At 40.8% G+C, this 13,976-nt stretch overlaps 1 protein-coding gene across 3 annotated transcripts in view; it reads left to right on the forward strand.

The window, feature by feature from the left end:
* ARHGAP17 (Rho GTPase activating protein 17) overlaps positions 1-13,976 on the forward strand; it is a 92,823-nt gene that overhangs the window by 32,918 nt on the left and 45,929 nt on the right. For all 3 annotated transcript variants that reach the window (XM_077141497.1, XM_077141499.1, XM_077141498.1), the window contains exons 3-6: positions 2,894-2,998; positions 10,396-10,469; positions 13,107-13,218; positions 13,404-13,480. In XM_077141497.1, the coding sequence (XP_076997612.1) occupies positions 2,894-2,998; positions 10,396-10,469; positions 13,107-13,218; positions 13,404-13,480 (368 nt within the window). The remainder of the gene's footprint in view (positions 1-2,893; positions 2,999-10,395; positions 10,470-13,106; positions 13,219-13,403; positions 13,481-13,976) is intronic.

The raw sequence follows: 13,976 nt of genomic DNA on the forward strand, positions 1-13,976 counted from the left end.
TGAGGACTAGAAGTTTTTATTAAGGGAAAGAAGATATATATTTTAAAAAATTTATTAGACAATCTTTTTTTTCTTTTTGCAAACAAAGCCTTTAATTTTATTGTGTAATATACAAAGAAACGAAATAAAAAAGTAATAGTTTTCAAAGCACTCCTCCACAAGTAGTTACAGAACAGATCCCAGAGTTTGTCATGGGCCACCATACCATCATCTCAGATTTTTCCTTCTAGGTGCTCCAGAGTATAGAAGGCTAGAAGGCATACATATTTTTTTATCATCATAATCAACTTTTTTTTCTTTTTTGTGAAAAATAACATATATACAAAAAAGCAATAAATTTCAAAGCACAGCATCTCAGTTAGTTGTAGAACATATTTCAGAGTTTGACATGGATTACAATTCCACAATTTGAGGTTTTTACTTCTAGCTGCTCTAAGATATTGGAGACTAAAAGAGATATTAATTTAATGATTCAACAATCATATTCATTTGTTACATCCTGTCTTCTCTGTATAACTCCACCATCACCTTTGATCTTTCTATCCCGCTCTTTAGGGTTGTATGGGTTTAGACAATCATATTTTTAACAGCATTTCATAGAAGGTTTTTATTAAATATTTCAAATTCATTTTTAGACTTTCAGAAATACTCTTCGGTCCAGTCAAGCTTTAACTAAACTCGATTTTTTCACTTCAGTATTCTCCTGCCCACACCCTTTATCAGTAATGTACATCATCTCATTTAATCCTTGAAACATTTAAGTTGTGGACCAGGTGACCTTGCAAGGCAGCTCGAAAGCAGCAGAGTTCTCGGGAATCTCAGGCAGCAACTGTCCATTTTTGTCCTTTTGTCCAAACATCCACTGGGGTCTGAAGAGTTTGTTAATTTCTAGGAATTCCTTGTTTTATCATACAGATAGTTACTATGTCTGTTATGATTACTACAAATATTTTCCCACTCTGATATCTATTGTATTTTTTTATTATTAAGAGGGAGATGAATGGTTGGTTAAAAGTCAGCCCCCGTGCCCTACTGTCTGAGTTCAGACATAATGACTATCTGGATTCGAAGCTCACGTATGCCCCTCATGAGCTTTGTGCCTTTGGGAATTTATTAATGTTTTCTGTGCCTCAGTGTCCACTTCTCTAAAATGAGGGCAGTAATAATGTCTATTCCTGTAGGGTTGTTACGAGGCCTAATGAGTTCAACCTAGTAAAGCACTGAGAACAGTGCCTGGTACGTGGTATGTGCTAAATGTCAGTGATTTGTGGTGGTTATTACCATGATTACAGGCTACAGAGATTATTTTGTTTGTTTTATTTCTGGTGTGACGCTTCCTTTGTTTTGCTTCGTGTTCTCGTATAGCCTTTTCCTCAGATCATTTTCGGAGCAGTGACAAGGGGCTGTTTATTTTGTTTGCATAGAATTTTCCCCGGGAGACTGAATCCCTGTAGGGCAGGAACCACAATTTATTTACTGTTGTTTTTCTAATACCTTGCATGATTACTCAATGTATAATTGTACTTCCAACAAATCTTAAGTGAACACCCTCATTTTCTTGTGTTAGGCATCGTACGAAGCCCTGGGATAAATCAGTTAACAAAACAGATCCTGGCCTCTGTCCTGGTGGGATATATATTCTAGTGGAAATTGGAATTAAAAAATTAAATTAAGAAGTTGGTTTATGTTTTCTGCTCTTGTGGCAAATAAAGAGTATGTATTTATTTTCTAATGTTTTAAAATATGGTCATTTTAAGATTTGGGGATGGTCACATGGCATCTGTTCCTAAACGTAAATTTGCCTACGGTCTCAGAGTCCTGGTGATTGGAGTTGAATGTGGAGGAAATCTGCCAGTGCAGTGAGGACCTTGAGAGAAAGGCATAAAGCCATATGACTGTCTTAGATGTTTTGGGGTCAAAATTTATTCTGCTTCAAAATTTGTTGATTTTTCTTTAAAATAGAAAGCTTCCCCAAGGGCCTGCTCTGCTTCTTAATGAGTCATCAGAATTCACATTTTTGGCATTCCTTCCTGTAAAAAGCAGCTCTCTTTGCCATAAACAGCCCTATCCCAGCAATAATATTTTGGGAAGCTCATCATGATCCATGGATCCCCTAAGTCAGTGTTTCTTACTACTGGTTGTCCATTTTGCTTTACAGAGTTTTACCAAAAAAAAAAAAAAAAAAAAAAAACCCACCCCAAACCCAACAAGGAACCAACTTGAAGACACTGGTTTGAGTTTAAATTGTGGGACATTTTTAAAAAGTAGTTTTGCTGATGTTCTTTATGTGAAAACTCCATTGTCATGTATAGGAGAAAGCTTCTGAGTACCCCGCTGGTATTTCCCACTTGGCCATGGACCTTAGCTGCTCCGTTCATTTGAGGTTCTGAATGGTTGGACCTGGGGCTCTGCTGGGGCAGTTGCATGTAAATTGCCACCACTCAGTCTGACTGCAGTGTTTAGTCAAAACTGTCTCCTCTCCCTGCAGATAGATTCAACCTTGAAGGGATCTATTATCTGACCTCCCTTACACTAAGGGTGATTTTGCCTTCCAGGGGACATTTGACAATGTTTGGAGGCATTTTTGGTTGCTACAACTTGGGGGTGGGGTGGGGGCAGGTTGCGACTGGTATCTGGTGGGTCGAGGCCAGAGATGTTGTTCGGTATCCTACAATGCACAGGACAGCCCCAACAACACGGAAATGTCTAGCTCCAAGTGTCAAAAGTAGGAGACCCTGGTATGGGTGAATGGGAACCGTTTATTTCCATTTATACCCAAGAGGTAAAACAGACTACAGAATGCTTTTCCTAACTACATGCAAATGTCACATAGGAAAGAGGCTGAGTTTGCTCTCCAGCCCTGCACATGGCTCGTTTTCCTCTCCCTTGTCAGATCGAGCGGCGCCTGGACACGGTGCGGTCCATGTGCCACCATTCCCACAAGCGCCTAATGGGGTGCTTCCAGGGACAGCATGGCACAGACACCGACAGGAGACATGTGAGTATCAGATGCAACTCAGAGCCACCATCCCTGCCTCTTTGTGCCTTTTTCACCTCTCCTATCAGTTGGTTTCTTCGGGCAGCATGAGCAGATTTAAATGCAGCTTTGTACTTTTTTATCAGCATTTACACTATGACACCTGCCTGACCATAACATTCCTTTGTGATTAAGACACTGCTGGGCTGAAAGCCCTACTCACCCTGAATTTTCTCCAGGTACTTTTAAAGACTTGATGGGCCATTTGTCATTGATAAGAGAATGGACATGTCAGTAAGGAATCCTTTGATGGCAAAAAAAGAAAGAAAGAAAGAAAAAAAAATGCGGGAAGCCCATCTTAAACTGACTTAGAATATAGAAGTGATTTATTGACTCAGTAACTGCAGTGTTCAAAGGTCAGGGTGAACTTGAGTTAAGACTCCGTTTAGCATATCAGTGATTCAACAAGTATCCCAGTTTCTTTATTTCTTTCCCTTTTCTCTTCTTCAGTGTCTGCTTTATCCCAAAACGGGCACTCCTCATTCTTGTGATTTGTTTACCAGCAACTTTCATGGGCTTCTTTCTTCCTTGTGCAAGGCCAGGAGGAGTAGAGAGCATCTTTTCAGTTGTTTTCTTAATTGAGTGAGGAAACTTCTTGTTTCCAAGCCCCCAACTGTAGAACTTTCTCCTCCCTCCAGTGCACTGACTTGAATCGAGTCACATCATCCATTCCTAAACCTTCCCATCCAACCCTAGTTACCATGGAAGAGGGTGAGATTAGGCTAGGGGATGGACTGTGATGATTGGTGTAAGCTCCTCGGCTCCCCACTAGAATACAGACAGGCTCGTGGGCCTTGTCAAGGGCAAGGTAGATCCCTAAGAACAATCAGAATACTGTTGTAAAGAAGAAAAAGGATGAATTCCAGATATCCAGGCCACTGAATGTCTACTCCAGGATATGTTTGTTCTGAGCGTTTGTTTAGGTTCTTGTGTACTACCAGTATAGCATGGGCAACTTTTATACTTTAGCTTCATGTTTAGTTTCACATGTTGCTAACTTATGAGCACCTGCTAAATCTTAGAAGCCCATATATGATGAAGGTGAGAATTTGAGTGCACACAAGGAAACTATAATATGCTATATATATATACACACACATATATATATTTTAAAATATTTTTATTGAGATATCGTCATGCATGTACCGTCCATCCAAAGTATGTAATCAGGAGCTCACAATAGCATCATATAGTTGTGTATTCATCATCATGATCATTTTATGAATATTTTATCACTCCAGAAAAAATAAAAAAATTTAAAAAAAGACCTCTGTACATCCCATACCCGTTAACTCTCCCTTTCATTGACCACTAGTATTTCAATCTACCCAATTTTTCTTTACTCCCCTCATTATTTATTTATTTTTTTGTCCTTATTTTTTTACTCATGTCTCCACACCCTGGATAAAGGGAGCATCATGCACAAGATTTTCACAATCACACGGTCACATTGTGTAAGACATGTGGTATAATCCTAAGGCACTGCTTCTTAAATAAAAAGTAAATTAAAAACTAAAAACCAAGGAGGCTGGTTATTTTTCAAACTACCGTAATATTAGTCCATGACCACTTAGTTCAGAATTCAGTGACCAACATTAAGGCTTGATGACCCATGTCTGCTTTTCATCCTGAATGTAGATATTTTTCTGAATGAAAGATGACCTTGAAAGAATTATATACAGGGTGGGCCATCGTGTCTCAGCAGGCAGAATTCTCGCCTGCCATGCCAGAGACCTGGGTTTGAGTCCCGGTGCCTGCCCATGTAGTCAATCAATCAATCAATAAAAGAATTATATGCAACCATAAAAATCCTGTCTTTCACATTATCTGAACCTGGGGTGCCTTTGGGGATAACCTCCTTTTTTTTTTGTCTTTGTGAAAAATAGCATATATACAAAAAAGCAATAGCTTTGAAAGCACACTGCAACAATTACTTATGGAGCAGATTTCAGAGTTTGGTATGGGTTACCTTTCCACAATTTTAGGATTTTCTTTCTAGCTGCTCTAAGACACTGGAGACTAAAAGAAACATGAGTATAATGATTCAGCAATCATATTCATTTGTTAAATCCTATCTTCTCTGTTACAAATCCACCTTCTCCTTTGATCTTTCTCTTAGTCTTTAAAAGTGTTTGGGCTATGACTGTTCTAACCTTTTCATGTTGGAAAGGGCCGTCAATAATATGGGATAGGAAGATGGAACTAGTTGACATTCTGTAGAGGCTGGCCCCTCTGGATTTCCGGACTTATCTAGCCTAGGAGCCCATCTGGAGGTTGTAAGTTTCTGAAAAGTAATCATAGTACATGGAACCTTTGTAGAATCTCAGATAGAGCCCCAAGTGTTCTTTAGGGTTGGCAGGAATGGTTTTGTTTGGGATTTGGCAAACCATGATAATTAGCAATATCTAGCTGAAGCTTGCCTAAGAGTAGCCTCCAGAATAGCCTCTCGACTCTATTTGAACTCTCTCAGACACTGATACCTTATTTATTATAATTCCTTTCCCCCTTTTGGTCAGGAAGGCATTGTTTATCCCACAGAGCCAGGGCCAGGCTCATCCCTGGGAGTTGTATCCCACATTTTCAGGGACACTTTCACCACTGGATATCATGTCCCATGTAGGGAGGAGGGTATGATTTCACTTGCAGAATTGGACTTACAGAGAGAGGTCACATCTGAGCAACAAAAGAGGTCATCTGAAAGTAACTCTTAGGCATAACTGTAGGTAGGTATAGCTTCCTCACTACATAAATAAGCTTTACAAGAAGCCTCAAGATCAAGGAGTTGGCCTATTGACTTGGGAGTCCCTAATGTTTGAGACAGTATCAGAGGTTTCCCCCATGATAAAGTTTAATAGTTCCATATTTTTTCTCCTATCCCTCAAGTGACTTTGCCAATACTTTTCAGTTATCTGCTCAACATACTCTGGAATGTATCCGGGCATTCCAAGCCCTCATTCCAATTCTGGGCTCTTGTATTTGAGTTGTTCAAATGATCTTTCCTGACAGGCTGAGTTAGATACTGTGCTATATTTTATTTATCACCAGATATATCAAAAGGAAGAACTGGTATGCAGATGATCTATGATGTTACCCTTTTCTTTTATTTCCTACAAACATTTATGGGGCATCTTGAGAACAGGGTTATTCCTCTCTTGCACAATACTTAGAATTCTGCAGTGTGTTAAAGGAGTGGAAGTTTGCATACACCTACGATTCCAAGAATGCCTGCCACAAGGTCCTGCCCATCAGAACCAGACCTAGTCTGCTGATTCTGCCCCTACTCCTCCTCATTCTCTTTCCTTGACTTCTGTTCTTTCTATCCTTTTTTTTTTTTTTAATCTCCCTACCTTTTTAATGTTGTCAGTCCCCAAGGTTCTGTCCTCTCCTCCATATTCTTGCGGTCATGTTCCCTAGACCATCTCCTCTGTTCTCATGGCTTGTAACTGATGTGTTCATGCCAGAGATTTCTAAGTGAACCTTAACCAAGCAAAAAATTTCCTCCCTTAGATGTCTGTTTTAGCTTTAGTGTACATAACAACTTCTTCCTTCTGTGTTGCCTCTTTAGAATTCCATCCACCCTGTGATGCAAGCTAGAAACTGCAGGCTATTTTATATTCCCTTTTATTTTGTCCTCCACCCTTCCAGAGCTGCCTGCCCAGCAAGTCCAGTGATTCTTTCTAAATGTCTTTTGAATTCCTCACATCTGCTTCATCTCTACCACCTTTGTCTTAATGCAGAACTTGGTCCGTTGTAGTTACCTTCCGAGCTCAGCTGCATTTTACGCCTCTAATTTCCCTCCTTCCCAGCCTGTTTTTAGCCTGATCCCCAGAGTTGGTTTCCTGACAAATCTATCCTGTCATCCTCCTGACTTAAAAAAAAAGAAAAAAACGTAGTGGCTCTCAACAGGGACCAGAATTATGCCCCTGGGGACGTTTGGAAATATGTAGGGACATATTTTTTGGTTGCCATAACAACCGTGGACACTACTGGCACTTGGAGGGTGGAGACTGAGATGCTAAATATTCTTCAGTGTCTAGAGGGAAAGTTCACACAAAGAACTGTCCCAAAATGCCAGTGGTCTCCTCTAAAAAAATTTTTTTAAATATTTAAATGCCAATGGTGCCTCTTTTGACATGGGTCAGCTCTCATTGTTGGGGTAAAGTCCAAACTCTTTAACATGACTTAAATCCTTTAAAATCCCAACCCATTTTGCCTTACCAGCCTCATGTCTCCAGCTTCACACATTCTAGCCACATAGTATCTGGCTGGCCCCAAATACTTCCTTGTCCTTCTCACATATGTGTATTCTTGTTCCCTTTGTCTGCAGTGCTTTGAGACTGAGCCTAAATATCATGTATGTTAATTAAAAATAAGCTCTTACTATGTTTATCAAACACTTACTATGTATAGATGCTAAAAATATGAGAAATAAGATGTAATTTCCAACTTAAAGGTGCTAGCATTCAGGTGGGGGTAGATAAACACAAATGGATGAATATAAAACAATGTGATTAACAAAATATACGCTGGTTATTATGGGAAGAATGAGCACCAAAGAAGGAAGGTGGTAGTCAGCTGAGGCTTCCTGGAAGAGGATGTGCCTGAGTTGAAAAGGAGGGAAATTATTGTTAGGTGTTGGGTGTATTCCAGTTGAAAGGGCAGCAGGTGGCAAAGGCCATCATCTAAAACCTAATCCCTTGGCCTCCTTTTCCAACCTCAGGCAAAAGCACCAAAAATTTAGGGCTATGAGATTGTCCACATGGTAAGAGGAGTCACTGTGAAAATGATCGAGAAGAAACTGGTATTTCCACAAGAGATTATATAATATGGAAAAAACAACAGCAGTGTCTAAGGCTCTAGAAAACATAGGAGGAGCCTCCCAAAGGCCCCACCAGAAGCTCCCGTGCGTGTGATAGAGTTAGGGCCATGATAGAGTTGAGCCTCCTCAGCTCAAGCTGTTGAAATGGCAGAGCTTGCGTTGCGGACCGTATTAGATCAGAAATTGCTTCTCTTTAGTGCGGTTGTCCTGTCACATGCATTTTACAGATTAGGACTAGAGATTTTTAAATTAATCCATGGTGATAGAAAACTCTTCGTCCCTGGGAAGCCTCAAGCCCTGTGTGGAGTTTGATATTGATAGACAACATCTTCATTAACAGTGTTAAACAGGATTTCCTTATTTATTTACATCAGGGAACAGGATTGTGTGCCTTTGGGACCAGGGCAAAAAAATACACAAGGCTATTTACAGCTGGGAACTTGAATGGTATTTGTCAAAATAGACTCCTCTCTTTATGATTTTTGTCCATTGACTCATAGAGTCCCAGAGTTGCACAAATTATATTTCTCTTGCTTAGTGCTTAATACACTACATTTAAATTCCCTTAGATAGCAGCACACTACCAGCTTTCTCAGTCATAATCTAGTAGTGTGAAAGCTGAGAATAGTCTCCTTGTGAAGCAAATGGAGCCAGTTTATTGATTTATTTGAAAATAACTTGGGGTGGGAGAAGGTAGGTAGGTAGGTAAATATATTTATTTATTTTTAAATTTCAATTTATTGTTTTGAATAGGCTATACATTCACATGTATATGCAGAATATACAAAAGAACATTAAATTTTCCCTCCAAGGCTACTAGCATTAGCAGTTTCACACATATATATAATCTATCCAGCACAAGCAAATAAATGTGTATATGTATCAGGTGGAGCACTCTGGAGGTGGAAATGGGAGGTAAATGCCATCAGTTTTATAAGAGAGCAATAACTATAGCAAGGTGGACCCTGTGTCCCTGATGTGATGTGCCTTTGTGCTGGGAAGGTATGTTAGTTTGCAGACTACCAGAATGCAGTATGCCAGAACTGGAACTGCTTTTAAAAAGGGGAATTTAATAAGTTGCACATTTACAGTTCTAAGGCTATGGAAATGTCCAAACTAAGGCATCCAGGTAAAGATACTGTAATTCAAGAAAGGTGATGCAACTGGTGATGTCAGCTGGGCTCCATTGCTTTTAGCCTCTGTTCTTTGGAGGTTCCTCACTTTGCTTCTCTGGGGCTGACTTTCATTTCTTGCCTTCCCCTGGCTCTCTCCAGGTTCTGGCTTTCTTAACACCTCTTGGCAACATCTGCTGGGACGCAAGCATCTCTAAACATCCATGTCTCTCTTCTCCAGACGTTGGCATCTGTGTCAGCTCTGCTCTGAAATTTCTGTCAGCTCTTTTGTTTCTGACGCTTCTGTCATTTCTGACTCTCTCCAAAATGTTTCTTCCTTTAAAGGATTCCAGTAAATTAATCAAGACCCACCTGGAATAGGTGGAGTCACATCTCCATCTAATCAAAGGTCACACCCATGATTAGGCACGCCATATCGCCCAGGGAGATAATCTAATCAAAAGATTCCAGCATACAATGTTGAATCAGAATTAAAAGAAATAGCTGTCCCCACAAGATTAAATCAGGATTTAAACATAGCTTTTCTGGGGTACATAATATTTTCAAACCAGCACACTCTAAGCCTTTTTTACTCATGTTCTGAGATAAATCATTGGCCAGTGGTGAAACTGACCTATGAGTTGGGTCCACTGGGACTGTTGCCCACTTCATCTTGAATGTACATTAAAGCATTAGATCACGTGATCCTTATGGTCATTTCCAAAGCTCTCTGGGAAAATAAGTGGCTTCATATTTAAAGACATAAAAAAAAAAATTCTTGCATGTTTAGCTAGATGTTTTTAGGTATTTAACTAAAGTTAAACTCTAAGATTACAGCCAAATTAAGACCCAGTTTAAGAATGAGTATTCCAGGAAAACTTTTTTTTAATGGAAAATTTTATTGTATTTATTTGTTGTGGTAATCGTTTGGAGAGCAAGGTTTGTGTCTGATGTCCCCAGTGCCTGGAACATACTATACACTTAATTAGTTGATAATAATAACTACTACTGTAATTATTATTATCATGTCAAATAATTACTATTGTTATTATTATTATAGCAGTTAACATTTATTAAGTACTTACTACTGGGTATTTGGCATCAACATCTTGTAACATGGACACTATTGTCCATATTTTCCAAGCAGGAGGAAATTTAGGCACAGAGAGATTGTGACACTTTTGGCACTGGAATTTGAACCCAGGAAGGCTGTCTCCCCCCACCATATGGGCAGGCACCTGGAATCAAACCCGGGTCTCCGGCATTGCAGGCGAGAACTCTGCCAGTGAATCACTGTGGCCCACCCAGGAAGGCTATCTCTTAACTAATTTGCCTAGAGTGAGAAACCAATGAATATTATTTGAAGCAGATAATTGAAAAAGGGTGTCAAATTGTAATTTAAAAACACACTGTTCTCTGCTTTCCAGAAAAAGCTCCCTTTGACAGCTCTCGCTCAGAATATGCAAGAAGCATCAGCTCAACTAGAAGATTCTCTCCTGGGGTAAGAGTTGGTGTCTTTCAGAATCCAAGCATCCTCTGGCTCTTCGGAGGTGGAGGGACAAGATGGTGTACATGTGTGACCAGAGGGAGCATGAGCAAGATGGCACAGCTTAGTTGCCCAGAGGACAGCTCAGGATTCATGAGAGAAGTGGGTCAAGGCTGCTGTATGGCTGGGGAATCTACCTTGAGTGGGAGTAAGGCTGGAGTTGGATGGTACAAAGGGCTGTTAATGAAAGTTATTGATAGGGTCAGTGTTTATTCCCTTAAACTTGGGTGTGAAGAACTCAACCCCTTGTCCCAGGTATTAATTTAGATTTATAAACCCTGATTAGTCCCTTCTACCTCTTAAGAATCATCTCCTGCAAGGGTAGTCACAGAAGTGTCAGTGGAGATTGTCTCAAGAATTTTCTGAATTACTTAGACTTATTTTATTTTACAAAATGAGCATGTATTATTTGAATAATAAAAAATATATAATAAAGCAATTTTCACTGGAAGAGGGGAGGTTTGTCCTCCACCTGCATATCCAGCATGGCCAATGCCCTCTAATGCTCTTTGCTTTCTCCTGCTATGACAAGGGCACTGCTCCCCAACTGGGTATGGCCTTTGGACTGTCAACCTATTTCCCTGGATCTACTGTCCTTAACTCTCAGCAATCTTCTCTTCCTTCTTTGAGGGAATTTACTTTCTCCCTCCCTTTACCCTTCTTTTGTCCAGTCTCTGGTCCCATATTTGGAGGCACTGGCCCTAAGCAGAGGGTGACACCTACCCACATGTTTCATTCCTGTTTTCCCTCCAGTCTGGGTGTGATTCTGTGTTTATGCTTCCTCAGATGACTGCCTTTATCATCATCACAAGTGCTAGCACTGTTCTAAGTACTCCTCTGTAATAATTCATTTAGTCCTCTAAATAACACTAGAAGGTAGGTCTTCTAGTTTGCCAGCTGCCTGAATGCAACACACCAGAGACGGATTGGCTTTTAATAAAAGGGGATTTATTTCATTAGTTCTTCAGAGGAAAGGCAGTTAAATTTCATCTGAGGTTCTTTCTTACATGAGAAGGCACAGGGTGATCTCTGCTGGCCTTTTCTCCAGACCTCTGGGTTCCAACAACTTTCGCCAGGGTGGTTTCTTTCTGCATCGCCAAAGGCCTGGGCTGAGCTGTGAGTGCTGAGATGAGGTATGCTGAGCTGCTTGGGCTGTGCTATGTTGAGCTCTCTCATTTAAGCACCAGCCAATTAAATCAAACATCATTCATTATAGCAGGCTTGCCTCTTAGCAACTGCAGATGTAATGAGCAACAGATGAAGTTCACGTACCATTAGCTCATGCCCACAGCAACAGAACTAGGTACCTTCACCTGGCCAAGTTGACAACTCAATCTAAGTACCACAATAGGTTCGGATATTTCTGTGTTATAGACATGGAGATGGACAGAGAAGGTGAATAGATTACCCAAGGCCACACCATTGTAAATAGTAAAACCTGCATTCAAACTCCGGCTGCCTGGCACCAGAGATCATGTTCTTAACTGGGACACCATGACTGCCTCCTGCCAGTGCCACACACATTTCAAGTTTCAAAAGAATCCCAGCGAGAGGTAGAGGGAGGAGATTGGGAAGGAAGGGAGAGAGGTAGGAGTAGAGGGGAAGGACAGAGATGGTGATGTTACATCATTTGCATTTGTATTTTGTGCAATGTCAGCTATATATACTCAACAAAACAAAAGGAAACATGATTTTCAGGTAACATGGGCCCCAAAGGTTAATCAGCAACCTCATCTGGCTGCACAGAATACCATAATCTGCATTAACTTTGGGGGAAGCTCTGCCTAAATTGGACATTAAGCAGCCTGTAATGAGCTTTACCTTTGACTTAAGAGATTTTCAGGGTAATTTTGAGAACACGTGATACTCACCTGACTAGAGATCTAATCTTTGAGTAGGTTGAGAACCTTGCTGTTTATGCACATTCCATGCACATAGACACAAAATATTTATCAAAGATAGTCTCTTATTTTAAGGCAGAAATCTGTGGGCTAATGTTCTGGATGATTCCCTAAATTATATTTTAAGATTTTCTTGTGCCACTCCCTACCATGGTCTCATCATATAGAAAGGAGAGATAACTCAACATGATATTCTTGCTCTGGTTTGCTAGCTGCTGGAATGCAGCACACCAGAAACAGATTGGCTTTCAATAAAAGGGGATTTATTTAGTTGATGTATGGTTCTTCAGAGGAAAGGCAGCTAACTTTCAACTGAGGTTCTTCCTTATGTGGGAAGGCACAGGTCTCTGCTGACCTTCTCTCCAGGCCTCTGGGTTCCAACAACTTTCCCCAGGGTGATTCCTTTCTGCATCTCCAAAGGCCTGGGCTGAGCTGCTTGGGCTGTGCTACATTGAGCCTCTCATTTAAGCACCAGCCAATTAAATCAAACATCATTCATTGCAGCAGTCACGCCTCCTAGTCAACTGCGGATGTAATCAGCAAAAGATGAGGTTCACATGCCATTGGCTCATGTCTGCAGCACTAGAACTAAGCACCTTCACCTGGCCAAGTTGGCACCTGACTCTAACTACCACATATCCCGTGCCTGATTTAATCAACATGTGCCTGTTGGGGTGTCTTATTTTTAAAGGAAGATGCTGGAGACGTGTGGAGATGCTGAGAGTCAACTGGCTCTAGAACTCTCTCAGCACGAAGTCTTCGTTGAGAAGGAGATTGTGGACCCTCTGTATGGCATCGCTGAGGTGGGTGTGCTATCTGCATGACTCATGCTTCACTGAATTCTATCACTTGAACAATGTCCACTGGCTCTAACTTTTACTTCCTTTTATAAATAAGAGCCATAAATTTGGGATGCAAAATCCTTTTTGTAAATAAATATTAAGTTAAAAAACCCAAAGCTCAACCTACTTGGTAATGTTCTTTTCAGGTGGAAATTCCCAATATCCAGAAACAGAGGAAACAGCTCGCTAAATTGGTATTAGACTGGGATTCGGTCAGAGCCAGGTAAAGTAAAGCTGTGCAAATTACCAAAAGTGATGTTTCACTTACCCAGCAACCATTGCCACCCTCAAGACGGCAAGAGAAAACCTCCTGTGAGTGGATGCAGATCCATGCACTGGATCCAGAGAGCAGGTCTCAGCCTGGTGTTGGGGCTGTTGTTAGAAGTGTGACATGCTGTTGTTAGTGAACTGACAGTGAAAGGAGGCAGAAAAAATCTGAAAAAAGTTTGTGATTGGGGTGGCAGATGAGGATGATGACAGGCAGTCCTAGTAGATCATGGGACAGCAGACAGTGGAAATGAAGAGATCTGTGATCTTAACAGCCCCTGAGGGTGCTCCTGTGTTACAGACCTAGCACAGGTATAATTACCTTGCATCATCCAGAAGTGCTGTGTGCAAAAGGGATGAATGCACGTAAAACTCAGTAACCCTACCCCGAGGGCTGCTGACTCGTGCATTCATGTCAGCTGGACTGCATCTGTGTGATTTGTGGCGGGATT

The sequence above is a fragment of the Tamandua tetradactyla genome, chromosome 23 (genome assembly GCF_023851605.1).
Source record: "Tamandua tetradactyla isolate mTamTet1 chromosome 23, mTamTet1.pri, whole genome shotgun sequence".
In the NCBI taxonomy this organism is placed as follows: domain Eukaryota; kingdom Metazoa; phylum Chordata; class Mammalia; order Pilosa; family Myrmecophagidae; genus Tamandua; species Tamandua tetradactyla.